Source organism: Saccoglossus kowalevskii, chromosome 18 (genome assembly GCF_978046115.1).
Source record: "Saccoglossus kowalevskii chromosome 18, keSacKowa6.1, whole genome shotgun sequence".
NCBI lineage: Eukaryota > Metazoa > Hemichordata > Enteropneusta > Harrimaniidae > Saccoglossus > Saccoglossus kowalevskii.
Window position 1 is genome coordinate 9,621,378 of NC_140658.1, and position 12,834 is coordinate 9,634,211.

Genomic DNA, 12,834 nt, shown 5'->3' on the forward strand with positions numbered 1-12,834 from the left:
CATAGCACCTTAGCTAAAATAAAGGCACTCAAGAAATTGAAAACTGACTTTACCATTAGTAAGGTATACATAGTGAGTGGTGTTGGTAAACATACCAAAATAAGAAAAATATATATACAAATGCGACCACAGTAGCAATGTAATCAAGTCTGTGCAGATAATTGTTTTCAAGCAGGGTTTGTACATTGGAAATCGAAGAAATTCCAAAACTTTTTATATCAGTTTTCTAGTCATTTTCAATTTTTTTCCCCTTCAATTTAGAATTGTAGTGGTTCCTAATTACCGGTAGATAGCTAGCTTTTGACACTGATCTTACCAATGATTAAAGAGGAAGGGTTGTCACCTGCGCATGTGCGAGAATTGAGTCCCAAGCGACTATTACATGCTAAAAACGCAAAGGCTCATGGGTAGATGCTTGTTTGTAAACAATGACAAACTATGGCCATCTGACGCATGCACAGGTGACGACTCCCCCGCTTTAATTAATAGTTTTTTTATACTGATTGTACATTTTCCAGGACATCTTTCAAATTCTAGGACATTCCAGTATATTCCGGGACTGTACAAACCCTGTCTAGACTTGCACCAAAGTTCATTTTGCATTGATAGTGCAAGATAATGTACACTAAAAATTGATTTTCGTCATTAGCTTCTGTCTAATTGGTGAATTCGGTAGATCATCATCAATAATGATCAGGATTGAAAACTTTAAAACAATTACAATTCTTAAAATCATTGAGACATTTGCTGAACATGTAGTTTTCAATCAAGTATGACTATAGAGCCAATCCCACATTGTATCTGCACCCCCTGTTACTAATGATTTAGCAGATCCACCATATGTATGCACTTCAGATTTCAGTTAGTCATTCACAATACCAGAGTTGTAATTCACGATGACAGCATCTCTACACATAAATGCAGAGAGAACACTTGGTCATACACAGAAACAGAAACTAAATCAGAGGGAGTACAGATAAAAACTGAAATGGTTGGATGTATAGCACAGGACAAATACCAACTCAAGCAATACTCGGTAAATGAAATGCTCGCTAGGACCAGGCATATAAACACAACATTCTTTTGTAGTCCATGGTTCCAAATATGGCAGTGAAAAATCACTTTGTGACGGACACTACCAACTAATGCTATCTACATGGTATTCACCTTGGGCATTGAAAGAATCCTACAGTTTGTAAAACTTATATTAATACAAGATAAGATGGATTTTATTTGGCCTTCAGCAATTTTACAGGAAGTCAGATCCCGATGGTTGCATACGGGAAAAGTACAGTTGTCCAAATATGAATGACTATAGAAAAATTGAGAACAAAAACTAACCAACTCAAACCACAGAATAAATTGTTTACAATACTATATTATTTCTTGACATGAAAGCGTTTTTGTGTATTCTTGGCGTGATCAAGCAAAAGCTGACAGGGTTTGAATTGATTGCCGTACGTGGCTTGGAATTCCTCCATGACCTTCACCAAGTTATCAGCACCAAAGGTGTCTACAAATCGGAATGGACCTGCAATAGACAAAATTAGTTTAAACATGGAATAAATATATATTTAACAACGATGAAATAGAAACCTGACTGGAGTTTGTCAAGAGCTTTTCGTTGTGTGGGAATTACTGTTGAGTTTTCCCAAATAAATACATGCTTCACCTTCTGCATTGTATGATGGCTAAACCAACTAGCACGATAATTCTAATGTAAGTTCAACCCATGTTGGTTTTAAGCCATTGTTTCAAATGTACATAACAAATGTAACGTGGTTGAATATTATGACTAAGTTCGGAAATAGTAAGATATGAAAATTTTGAGTTAGGCAAAACAAAACAAAAAAAAGAAAAATCTTGCTTCTTGTCCCAGGGCAAATTTTGAAATGATGAAGTCTTATTTTTGTATTAAGATTAATTAATACCACAAAAACAAAAAGATGCATCAAAGTTTAACATTGATCAAATTCTGCTTTTGAATTCATACTCTGACAGAGAAACATTTCTCAATTCTACTACCTTTGACGAGTAAAGCAAAATTTACACCCCCAAAAAAGTGTAAAGCAAAGGTTGTAAAATGACCTGCATGATCACGAGAAGCAAAAAACCCTTTGTTTTGACCTCATTTGACCTGTGACCACAACCAGAATTTTGTCTGACGTCCAATTTATAAAATGGAAAGGATCAAATCAATGAAAACTGTTTTCTTGACCAAAGGAAAAATTGGCTTTATATTTCCATCAATTCACAATTTGGTGACTAAAAAAAGCCAAAATATTGTCCAACATTAAGAGTTTTACAAACTTCAACACTGATGTAGATGATTGTTCATTTTATTTACACAATAGCTGAAGCCAAATTATTTGATGATGACTACCATTCTAAGTCAAAACTGACAAACTTATTACATGTTAATACAAACATAACTGTACCTCCATGGAAGGGTGGAAATCCAAGACCAAACACTGCACCAATATCACCTTCAACCTAAAACAAAACAATAAAATCAACAGTTACATTTATTGATTATAAATAACATGGTTGGATTAGTCTTTTGATGAATCTCAGATTAAAAATGGTCAGTGTATAACACACAAGCAATATGGGGAAATTATAACATGTTTATTACCATAGAAACAAGCAGATATACCCCACATTGCTTATATTTTGCGAAATACTTAGTTCTTCATGAGAAGTAAAATGTCAAAACAAATATTTTCTTCATAAGCAACAAACTTTATTACCAATGTGCCTTCTAACAGAACCAATTTTGTGGAGATGCATAAGTTGAAATAAAATCCCCCTCAAAATCAAGTTGGGTCTGTTGTGTTGAATTTTGAGGCCTCTGATTTTGTTTTTTACATATATCAAGTTTATAGAGTGTGAATTTAATCGTTTCAAATTCTATGACATTTATGTATGATTTTCTGTCACATCAATGACACATCAAGATATTAGCAAAATTATCATGGCTTCAGTTATGCAATATATTGGCCCTAAACGGCACACTATTAATCTGGTAATATTAATACTTACAGGATTAGTGAGTACCCCCTCTTGTAGACAAAGAACTGCTTCATTTACAAATCTTGTCACCAATCTCAACTGGAAATCTTCATCAGCATTCCTGCCACGGGGGGCAATGTGATGCTTCTTAAATATTGCCTCGGCGCCTTCATTCACTGGACGTTCCTTGGAACCTTGCTCATACATGAATATACCCTTACCAGATTTACGACCTGTGCAAGAAATGATGTCTTCATTACTATCTTTATGCAACTTATTTTGAAAACATTGAATTTGTGTAAATTGTGTATAGTTAATGTTGCTATTTACTCATGATTGACAGACCCAAGTTCAAATCTAACTACTGATTGATGTGCTACATAACGAGAAGGGTTAAAGCCAATGGCCAAGATTCTTTTACAAACAGATGCGACTTTGGGGTAACCCTCGGCAAATTAAGTGTCTGTATTAGACCAGGGTCAGGTTGGTGCTGGGATAGCACATTAAACTACCATATTTGTAATTACATGTTTGATAAGGGATAATCATGTCATACAATCTCAAACATAATGGTTTCCATGAAAAAATGCAGCTGCACTTCCAATTTGCCTTTGAAAGTCTGAAACTGTCACCTATTTTTTTTTTTTTAAACAATATAGTACCTCAAATTGGACCACTGAAAATTTATGCATTGCATCATGGGAAAAGCAACAGAGAAGACATTTACTGTGAATTATTTTTTTCACTGAAAAGACTTTTGGAGTTTTGTATTGAGTTTATTTTCACTGATTTTTGAATGAGTTGAGTGAAAAATATAGGAAAAATGTAGATTTGCTGGATTTTACTTTCTCTGAATGATCCTTCCAGTGAAAATAAAGTATTTTACAGTACAACAAATACATGAAAAAAATTGATGACTCTGACGAATTGTATCAGAGCTTAAACTTCAAAGGCAATTACCTCTGCCGAAACCCAATGAGTTTGCCGTTGGGCCTTGAAGAACATGGATTTTCTCTTTACTGTAAAATCTACATTAGAAACCACGGCTTCTATTAAAATGGTACATTGCAACAGAATGGATGCGACTTCTATTACAACATTTACACATATGAGAAATTTTTTGTTTTTTGTTTCGCCAATAGCTTCTATTAGGGATGCGGCTCCAAATTCAAATTTTACCATACTACTGCTATATGCAAAGGCAATTTTATCAAATATGTAAATGTATGACTTCTCAAGATCAAGCTCTGCTGTATGTACTGTTATTTTGAATAACTGTCTGCCAGTCATTTGCTTCTGGACTTGTGAATTCCTGAAATGACTATGAACAAGGATAGCATTTGTGTATGTTTTTTTTTCTACTGTGTTGATGTTTATAATACCCAGTGACAATTCTACAAGCCCACTCACCTAAAAATCCAGCATCTACCATATCTATCAAGACTTCATTATTAGCACCTGAGAACCTTTCACCAAATATTTTACCAAGATCCTGTGCAACATGTGAGGCTACATCAATACCTACTTCATCTAATAATGTTGCAATTCCTACAGGAAAACCATAACTTTTAGACCATTTGTCAAGTTGCTTTGGACTCCATCCTTCCTGTCATTGAAAACAAAGTAAACGGAGAAAAACAAATCAGCCTTAGAAATTAAACAAGAATGTCACAGTCCCCATCATTTAATTATAAAATACTTATGTTAAAATAATACATGGAACATCTGCAAACAATTGAATTAATATGTACTCCATGTGGGTACAACTCACCATAAAGTGATTTCCTTTAATTTCCCTCCCTGATAACTGAAAACTTTCATTGACCAAGGTCCAAAATCTCAGAGTGCAACCAAACTATGTCTCATAAATGCTCAAGAAACTGCATTCATAAATCTGAATAAACCTTGATGTACCTTTAATCTGACCAATCTGTCACCGATTCAGATCAAGGTCATGACCAAGTCATGACCAAGTCATGACATCACTAAAAACCCTAGCATCACAATCTAAGCTAATTATTTATTCTGAGCATGCTCAATTGTTCTCTCAGTGGTGTTGGGAGAGGTAGTTTTGGATGAAAATCATGAAAAAGACCCACTTAGGATTTTCAGATCTGGAAACAAAATTACATGCATATTCAGCAGTGACTTTTTCATCAACCTGCTAAGTTTCATAGATATCTGCTGCAGAATTTCTCAGAAAACGTCACAGACAAAAACTGGAGATAAGAATGAATAGGCTGCGCCTGAAACAGAGACCAACAAACAGTGGGTCGGCTGATATAGCTCGGTTGTAAATTGAAGAGAAAGGCAACTAACCATATTCAGGACAAGTGTCACATTGTCTTACCTGGAGTATTCTAATAGTTTCCGATAACGTGGGTGCTAAGATTCTAGTTGTATAGAAACCTGGCCCGTCTTTAACAGTGATGACAACTTTGCCTTGTCTAAGTCCTACGTCAACCGCTGACGCCGCTGTATCCTTTGACGTCTTCTCCGTGGTGATAATTTCTAAAAGTTGCATTTTATCGACTGGTGAAAAATAATGCATTCCAATCACCTGTGAATGTAGAAGAAAGTGAGATATATTATTTCTGAAACTGTCATTAAAAGCAACAGTCATTATGGAAATTCTGTGTATAAAACAATGTTCTTTACATGAAATGTTCACGATTTTATGGCAAAAATTGACACTTCTAGGACTTATCAAAATTTTGTAACAGTGTAAATTTTCTGGGGTCCTTGTGAAATTAGCAAATATTTGCCTCTCAAATTAATTATTTTTTACAGTTACATCATGCCAATTCAACATGATGCATTCGAAAGAAGTTTACTGCCTGAACAAAGCCCTTGAGAAATTATTTCAACACAACTGTTATAAATACATCTGTCAATATTTACTCGTTTGTTTGTCTGAATCGAATGTCTTCATGAATAATTAACCACACGATGTCATTTCAATCAAACACTTTCAAATTACCTTTTCTGGTCTCTTGCTGACTTCTGCAATTTTAGTAATTGGTAGTGCAGATGTATTTGATGCAAAGATGCAGTGATCTGGGATAACCTGAAATCAAAACAGAAAAAGAATGAATTTCCTACTTGTATAATGAAGACAGCCTGAGACAATAGCTATAAGTTAAACTAAGTTCTTCTGTAGTGTAAGTGGGTGTAAGGGAAGCCATCTTGATCTGTAGTCCTTGCACAATAAAAAGTAATCTTTCTGAGAGATTTACTACACAGCCAAACATTATTTTTTCATTCTTTGTCACTGCTCACAAAATAAATAGACCTAATTTTTTCCCTCCAAATTTTAATCAAGACCTCCAGCCAATGGGGAACTATGTCCTCAACTATGTTGGAGAAAACTCGTAAAAACATGGAAATTGATGCAACAAAATCTTGGCAGAGTAATTATGCCACTTAAAGTGTTATGATGCTTAAGCACTCTGCCACAAGATGGTGCACTTTATAGAAAACATGGATTATAAACAGTTGTCATGATAAAATATAATTTCCTTCCAAGTAAAACGCATTTATAATACACTCTGTATTTAAAATCAGGAAAAAAACAACAGTTGCACAATTTCTTGGATACACTGATAGAGGGCGCTGTAATGCTATAAAGTTATTACATATTAATTGTAAATACACGACTTACAGCTTCAATTTCTTTCAGAACTTTATGTTTAATATTAATATCTTCAAATACAGCCTCAATCACCATATCAGCTTTATCAAAATCATCATTGTTTACTTGACAGGATAAATTAGACATGATCAGATCGCGTTCAAAACTGAAAACAATTAGAGAGATTTAATTATTTGATGGTCAATCTTCATATATTAATAGTATACAATTTTGTGGAAACAGACTTTATATGCATTCAGGGTTTTTTCTAGAAAAAAACTGCAATTCAGCGGCGCCACCAAGTGGGGGAGATAGGGTTCTCTCAGGGTGTGGAGTTTTTGATTATTCTAAATTAAAATAGAGCATTCTATGGCTTCCTTGGGGCCAAAATTAATATCAGACAGGTCACAGTTGAAGACTGTGATCCCTGGTAAATCAGAATTTTGTGGTTGCCAGAGGATCTGCTCCCCAGAGTAAGGGGCGCATGGCCATGGCATGAGGGCGCTGTGCCCCTGTTCCCTTGTTTAAAAGAATCCCTGGCATTGTATGGGACCCATATCGACCGTGACCCGAAAAACATCTCACAATCCATGCACACAGTTCAATTTACAGGTGTACCCAGTGTTGTGTTTGAGGGTTAGTGTACTGTACATGATTTATTCAATAGACATACCTTGTAAGACGCTTTCTTTTTACTTTCTTATCAAATCTATAATAAAAAAACAAAACAAAATTCAATTGCGCCAAATCTAAAACTGCATGTACTGGTTTTAGTAAACACAAAGCAAAAGATTTCAAAGCAAACATTTCTCTATATGTCTTGCACTGATTGGACAACTCTGCAATTTTTAAATTGCACAGTAGCAACATATTCACAATTCGTAATGCAGCATTCAATATGGAGACCCTTGCTTGAAAATATATTGCTTAGCATAATCAAGTGACTGTATTAGCTCTATTAGAAGCTCATCTCAAAAAGAAGTACTGTCGAATACTTTATTTTTGCTTGGAAATAATTTTTGCTGAAGGAACGAGTCAGTGAAAATAAAATCCAGCAATTATACCTTTTTCCCTATATTTTATATTCAACTTGTCAAAAATCAGTGAAAATGATTTCCATACAAACCACCCAAAATAAGTATTTTACAGTACACATACACCTGACAATAGAATTTATTATTCATAATGAGTAACTGTGATATTTAATATTCTGCACTCGAAAAAACAACAAAACGATCCTTCTCACAATATTATATATAATTATTATTAATCTTTCACCATAACACCACAAGTTACAGCGTGTCGTAATTTTGCGGTATTGCACTGGGTATTTTCATCCTACCATATTAGGAAATGCGAATTTCAAACATGGGGCATGAGCGTCCTCTAATATTAAAAACAAACATGGCACCCCATAGGGTTTGACCGGACTCCCCACAAAGAAGTTCGCTAAATCTGCGAGTCGGTCGATACTCCTGCTGTACTGTCTTTGTGCATACTTTTTGTTATCCTCTTAATAACCTCATTATCTCCAGTATTAGTCACGATACTCTGAATCATTGAAATTAAACTCATTTTGACCAGCGACACACACCTGTCATTTACCAAGGAGAATGCATTTCTAATAGTGGATATGGTATAGGAATAAATTGATCAATAGACAGTAATTTCTTACCCCTTGTATATTTGGCTCCTGCCTCGACCAACTCCTTCCAATGACATGTCTTTTAACAAGACCTGCATTTTCTTATCAATACTGACTTGAGCAATACCGGCTCCCATCAGTCCGGCACCAAGAACAGCAAGAGTCTTGACTGGTTTCTCTGGTTTGCCAAAGCTGTTCTTTTTACACTCAGTCTGTGGGTGGAAAAAAAAAAAACGATAAATAGCGTCATCTACTCAGTGCTTTAGCGAGGAAATGGGATGGATAAACTGAGGCAGTCGTAAAGATACTTTTCGATATTACAATATTTTATGCATTATTACTTGTTCAATAAAGAAAATCACTGTTTTTAACAAATACAAATTTTGCTATTTGTTAAATTATAAGTTGTTATATTGGCAATATTTTGTTTAAACTGATGACATTTTAAATAATATGTGTAGTGCAAGCAATGCAACAGCATTCTCAAGCTTTTCACATCAAAACATCACTGAGTAGATTTATGTATTTGGTTGTGCTTGAGTTTGCAGCATTTAGTGTGTCATTGAGTCACCCTTAGCACAAAGGATTCTCTGATTATCTGAGATGAAGTATTTTACTAACTCAATATTTTGATGTGAAGATTTTCACATCAACACTAGTCCGAGATGCACACTAAGCTCTTGTTGAGTTGTTTCCTGTATAGCCATTACATCTGTCCCCTTTGAATTGATAGAACTACTATTTTTACTTGTGTTAACTTTGTCCGATCAAACATCAAATTTTACGTAGGGAGTTATGTGCTCAACCCCGAAGCAAAATTCAAACAGCAATGCATGAAAAGATTTATTGAAATGGAAACAAATAGTAAATTCATGGATAAATGGCACAATGTCAGCTTTGGTATAGGCCAGCTAACACAAATTTAACTTCAAGTGCATTCAGAAAAGTCAATAAAACTCACAAATCCCAAATCAAATCAATACTTGCAGGTTTTCAGAAGATGAGGTGTTACCAATTTTATAAATTCATGGTTACAGCATTCTTTGACATAAAAGCTTGCAAGCTATATGGTAATAAACATCCGTGGGATTCAAATGAAATCTTTTGCACCTTAATCACAGGGACAAAACATTTAAAGATTTTGACATTTCTGAATTTCAATTCACTAACCTGACCGTGGAACAACCCAATTAATGCCTTTGATTCATTCGTCATTGCTAATTGAGCAAATCCTTCAGCCTCGGCCAAGTACCCAGCAGTGGGTCCCTTCTCAACACCAGTCTTCATAGCCTGTTATAGATGGGAAGAAAACACACATTATTTTTAAGAAAACAAGACATTATTTACAAAAATTTACTCTATCAATAGCACATGTTTATGTGAACGAGTTGTGTCTATGGTCAAAATAAATTATATTTTAATAACCCAGTATACAAGAAATATGTTTGGTTTATGTGAGCTTGAATTGCGCCCTCTAGTCTAATAAAGCAAAATATGGTAGTGCTGCTAGAGACATGATCCAGTACATTTGTTAAAACAAATTGGCTACCAGTAAGCATTATGTTGAATGGACACGCCAAGTTTGAATGAAATGTGTCCATGCAGGTTGAGATCCAGTTTCGGAATAGCAGAAATGGTTGATTTCAATGAATTTTTAGCACTAAAATGGCCGCCATTCAGCCATCTTCAATTGGATCATAAAACAAACATGTATATACATGTATGTATGATATGATGTGTGAAAGAAATTGTCCCAGGCATTTCTGAGATGTGGACAAACACATGGATGTCCCTGTTTTCGGACTATCAGTCAATTAAATCAAGGATTTCAGCACTTACATCGAGAATTCTGAGAGGTGCAGGATACAGTCCCTGTGTTTGCTTCATAACTTGTGCTTTTGCTTTCTTGAATATTTGGTCTCTTACAAAACCAGTGCTCATCACATAGTCAGTCAGCTCTGTAACAAAAAATGCAAATGTTCAGATTCTCTCTATGCTATTTTCACACTGTGCACCTTAGTGCATTGTACCTCAATGACAAACAAATATTTTTGTTCTAGGTTTTATGTCACCTTGAAAATACAGCAAGACTGATGGCTTTTGATAAAAGACACATTCTTAGCTAAACTTTACTGATGCACAAGTTGAAAACTATAATAATACCATTTTTAGAAAATAGACTGAAATCCACATCAAAGCACGACTATGGAACCTGCAATGCCCAATAGATATGTATGTATAGAATGTATATTATGAATATGTAATAGTCCTCTTACTTTGTGCAAGGCCTTTAGGTTTATCTTTTGCTTTCTGTACTTTTCCAGCAGCTAGCCCTCTGTATGGGAAAATAACAGAAAATCATTATTTGGATTTTACAACATCAAGTCTGAAATACAAGCTGATATGATGATTGTGAACTGACAGGTGAAATACGAGCCAATGTGAAATGTGAACTGACATGTGTAATAGGAGCCAATGTGAAATGTGAACTGACAGGTGAAATACAAGCTGATACGATGATTGTGAGATGACAGGTGAAATACGAGCCAATGTGAAATGTGAACTGACATGTGAAATACGAACCAATGTGAAATGTGAACTGACAGTTGAAATACGAGCCAATGTGAAATGTGAACTGACAGGTGAAATACGAGCCAATGTGAAATGTGAACTGACATGTGAAATACGAGCCAATGTGAAATGTGAACTGACAGGTGAAATACAAGCTGATACGATGATTGTGAGATGACAGGTGAAATACGAGCCAATGTGAAATGTGAACTGACATGTGTAATAGGTGTCAATGTGAAATGTGAACTGACAGGTGAAATACGAGTCAATGTGAAATGTGAACTGACAGGTGAAATACGAGCCAATGTGAAATGTGAACTGACAGTTGAAATACGAGCCAATGTGAAATGTGAACTGACAGGTGAAATACGAGTCAATGTGAAATGTGAACTGACAGTTGAAATACGAGCCAATGTGAAATGTGAACTGACATGTGTAATAGGTGTCAATGTGAAATGTGAACTGACAGGTGAAATACGAGTCAATGTGAAATGTGAACTGACAGGTGAAATACGAGCCAATGTGAAATGTGAACTGACAGTTGAAATACGAGCCAATGTGAAATGTGAACTGACAGGTGAAATACGAGCCAATGTGAAATGTGAACTGACAGTTGAAATACGAGCCAATGTGAAATGTGAACTGACAGGTGAAATACGAGCCAATGTGAAATGTGAACTGACATGTGTAATAGGAGCCAATGTGAAATGTGAACTGACATGTGTAATAGGAGCCAATGTGAAATGTGAACTGACAGGTGAAATACGAGCCAATGTGAAATGTGAACTGACAGGTGAAATACGAGTCAATGTGAAATGTGAACTGACAGGTGAAATACGAGCCAATGTGAAATGTGAACTGACAGGTGAAATACGAGCCAATGTGAAATGTGAACTGACAGTTGAAATACGAGCCAATGTGAAATGTGAACTGACAGGTGAAATACGAGCCAATGTGAAATGTGAACTGACAGTTGAAATACGAGCCAATGTGAAATGTGAACTGACAGTTGAAATACGAACCAATGTGAAATGTGAACTGACAGGTGAAATACGAGCCAATGTGAAATGTGAACTGACAGGTGAAATACGAGCCAATGTGAAATGTGAACTGACAGGTGTAATAGGAGCCAATGTGAAATGTGAACTGACAGGTGAAATACGAGTCAATGTGAAATGTGAACTGACAGGTGAAATACGAGCCAATGTGAAATGTGAACTGACAGGTGAAATACGAGCCAATGTGAAATGTGAACTGACATTTGAAATACGAGCCAATGTGAAATGTGAACTGACATTTGAAATACGAGCCAATGTGAAATGTGAACTGACATGTGTAATAGGAGCCAATGTGAAATGTGAACTGACAGGTGTAATAGGAGCCAATGTGAAATGTGAACTGACAGGTGTAATAGGAGCCAATGTGAAATGTGAACTGACAGGTGTAATAGGAGCCAATGTGAAATGTGAACTGACATGTGTAATAGGAGCCAATGTGAAATGTGAACTGACAGGTGAAATACGAGTCAATGTGAAATGTGAACTGACAGGTGAAATACGAGCCAATGTGAAATGTGAACTGACAGTTGAAATACGAGCCAATGTGAAATGTGAACTGACATGTGTAATAGGAGCCAATGTGAAATGTGAACTGACATTTGAAATACGAGCCAATGTGAAATGTGAACTGACATTTGAAATACGAGCCAATGTGAAATGTGAACTGACATTTGAAATACGAGCCAATGTGAAATGTGAACTGACATTTGAAATACGAGCCAATGTGAAATGTGAACTGACAGGTGAAATACGAGCCAATGTGAAATGTGAACTGACATGTGTAATAGGAGCCAATGTGAAATGTGAACTGACATGTGTAATAGGAGCCAATGTGAAATGTGAACTGACAGGTGAAATACGAGCCAATGTGAAATGTGAACTGACAGGTGAAATACGAGTCAATGTGAAATGTGAAC

At 35.6% G+C, this 12,834-nt stretch overlaps 1 protein-coding gene across 1 annotated transcript in view; it reads right to left on the minus strand.

The window, feature by feature from the left end:
* Window positions 1-1,202: 1,202 nt before the first annotated feature.
* Window positions 1,203-12,834, minus strand: part of LOC100369576 (trifunctional enzyme subunit alpha, mitochondrial) — a 28,658-nt gene continuing 17,026 nt past the window's right edge. Inside the window, exons 10-21 of the mRNA XM_085493266.1 lie at window positions 10,565-10,623; window positions 10,128-10,246; window positions 9,459-9,578; window positions 8,319-8,500; window positions 7,317-7,352; window positions 6,674-6,809; window positions 5,993-6,079; window positions 5,363-5,572; window positions 4,423-4,618; window positions 3,043-3,245; window positions 2,439-2,493; window positions 1,203-1,531 (exon numbers count right to left, since the gene is read on the minus strand). Coding sequence (XP_085349392.1) covers window positions 1,380-1,531; window positions 2,439-2,493; window positions 3,043-3,245; window positions 4,423-4,618; window positions 5,363-5,572; window positions 5,993-6,079; window positions 6,674-6,809; window positions 7,317-7,352; window positions 8,319-8,500; window positions 9,459-9,578; window positions 10,128-10,246; window positions 10,565-10,623 — 1,555 coding nt within the window. The 3' untranslated portion in view covers window positions 1,203-1,379. The remainder of the gene's footprint in view (window positions 1,532-2,438; window positions 2,494-3,042; window positions 3,246-4,422; window positions 4,619-5,362; window positions 5,573-5,992; window positions 6,080-6,673; window positions 6,810-7,316; window positions 7,353-8,318; window positions 8,501-9,458; window positions 9,579-10,127; window positions 10,247-10,564; window positions 10,624-12,834) is intronic.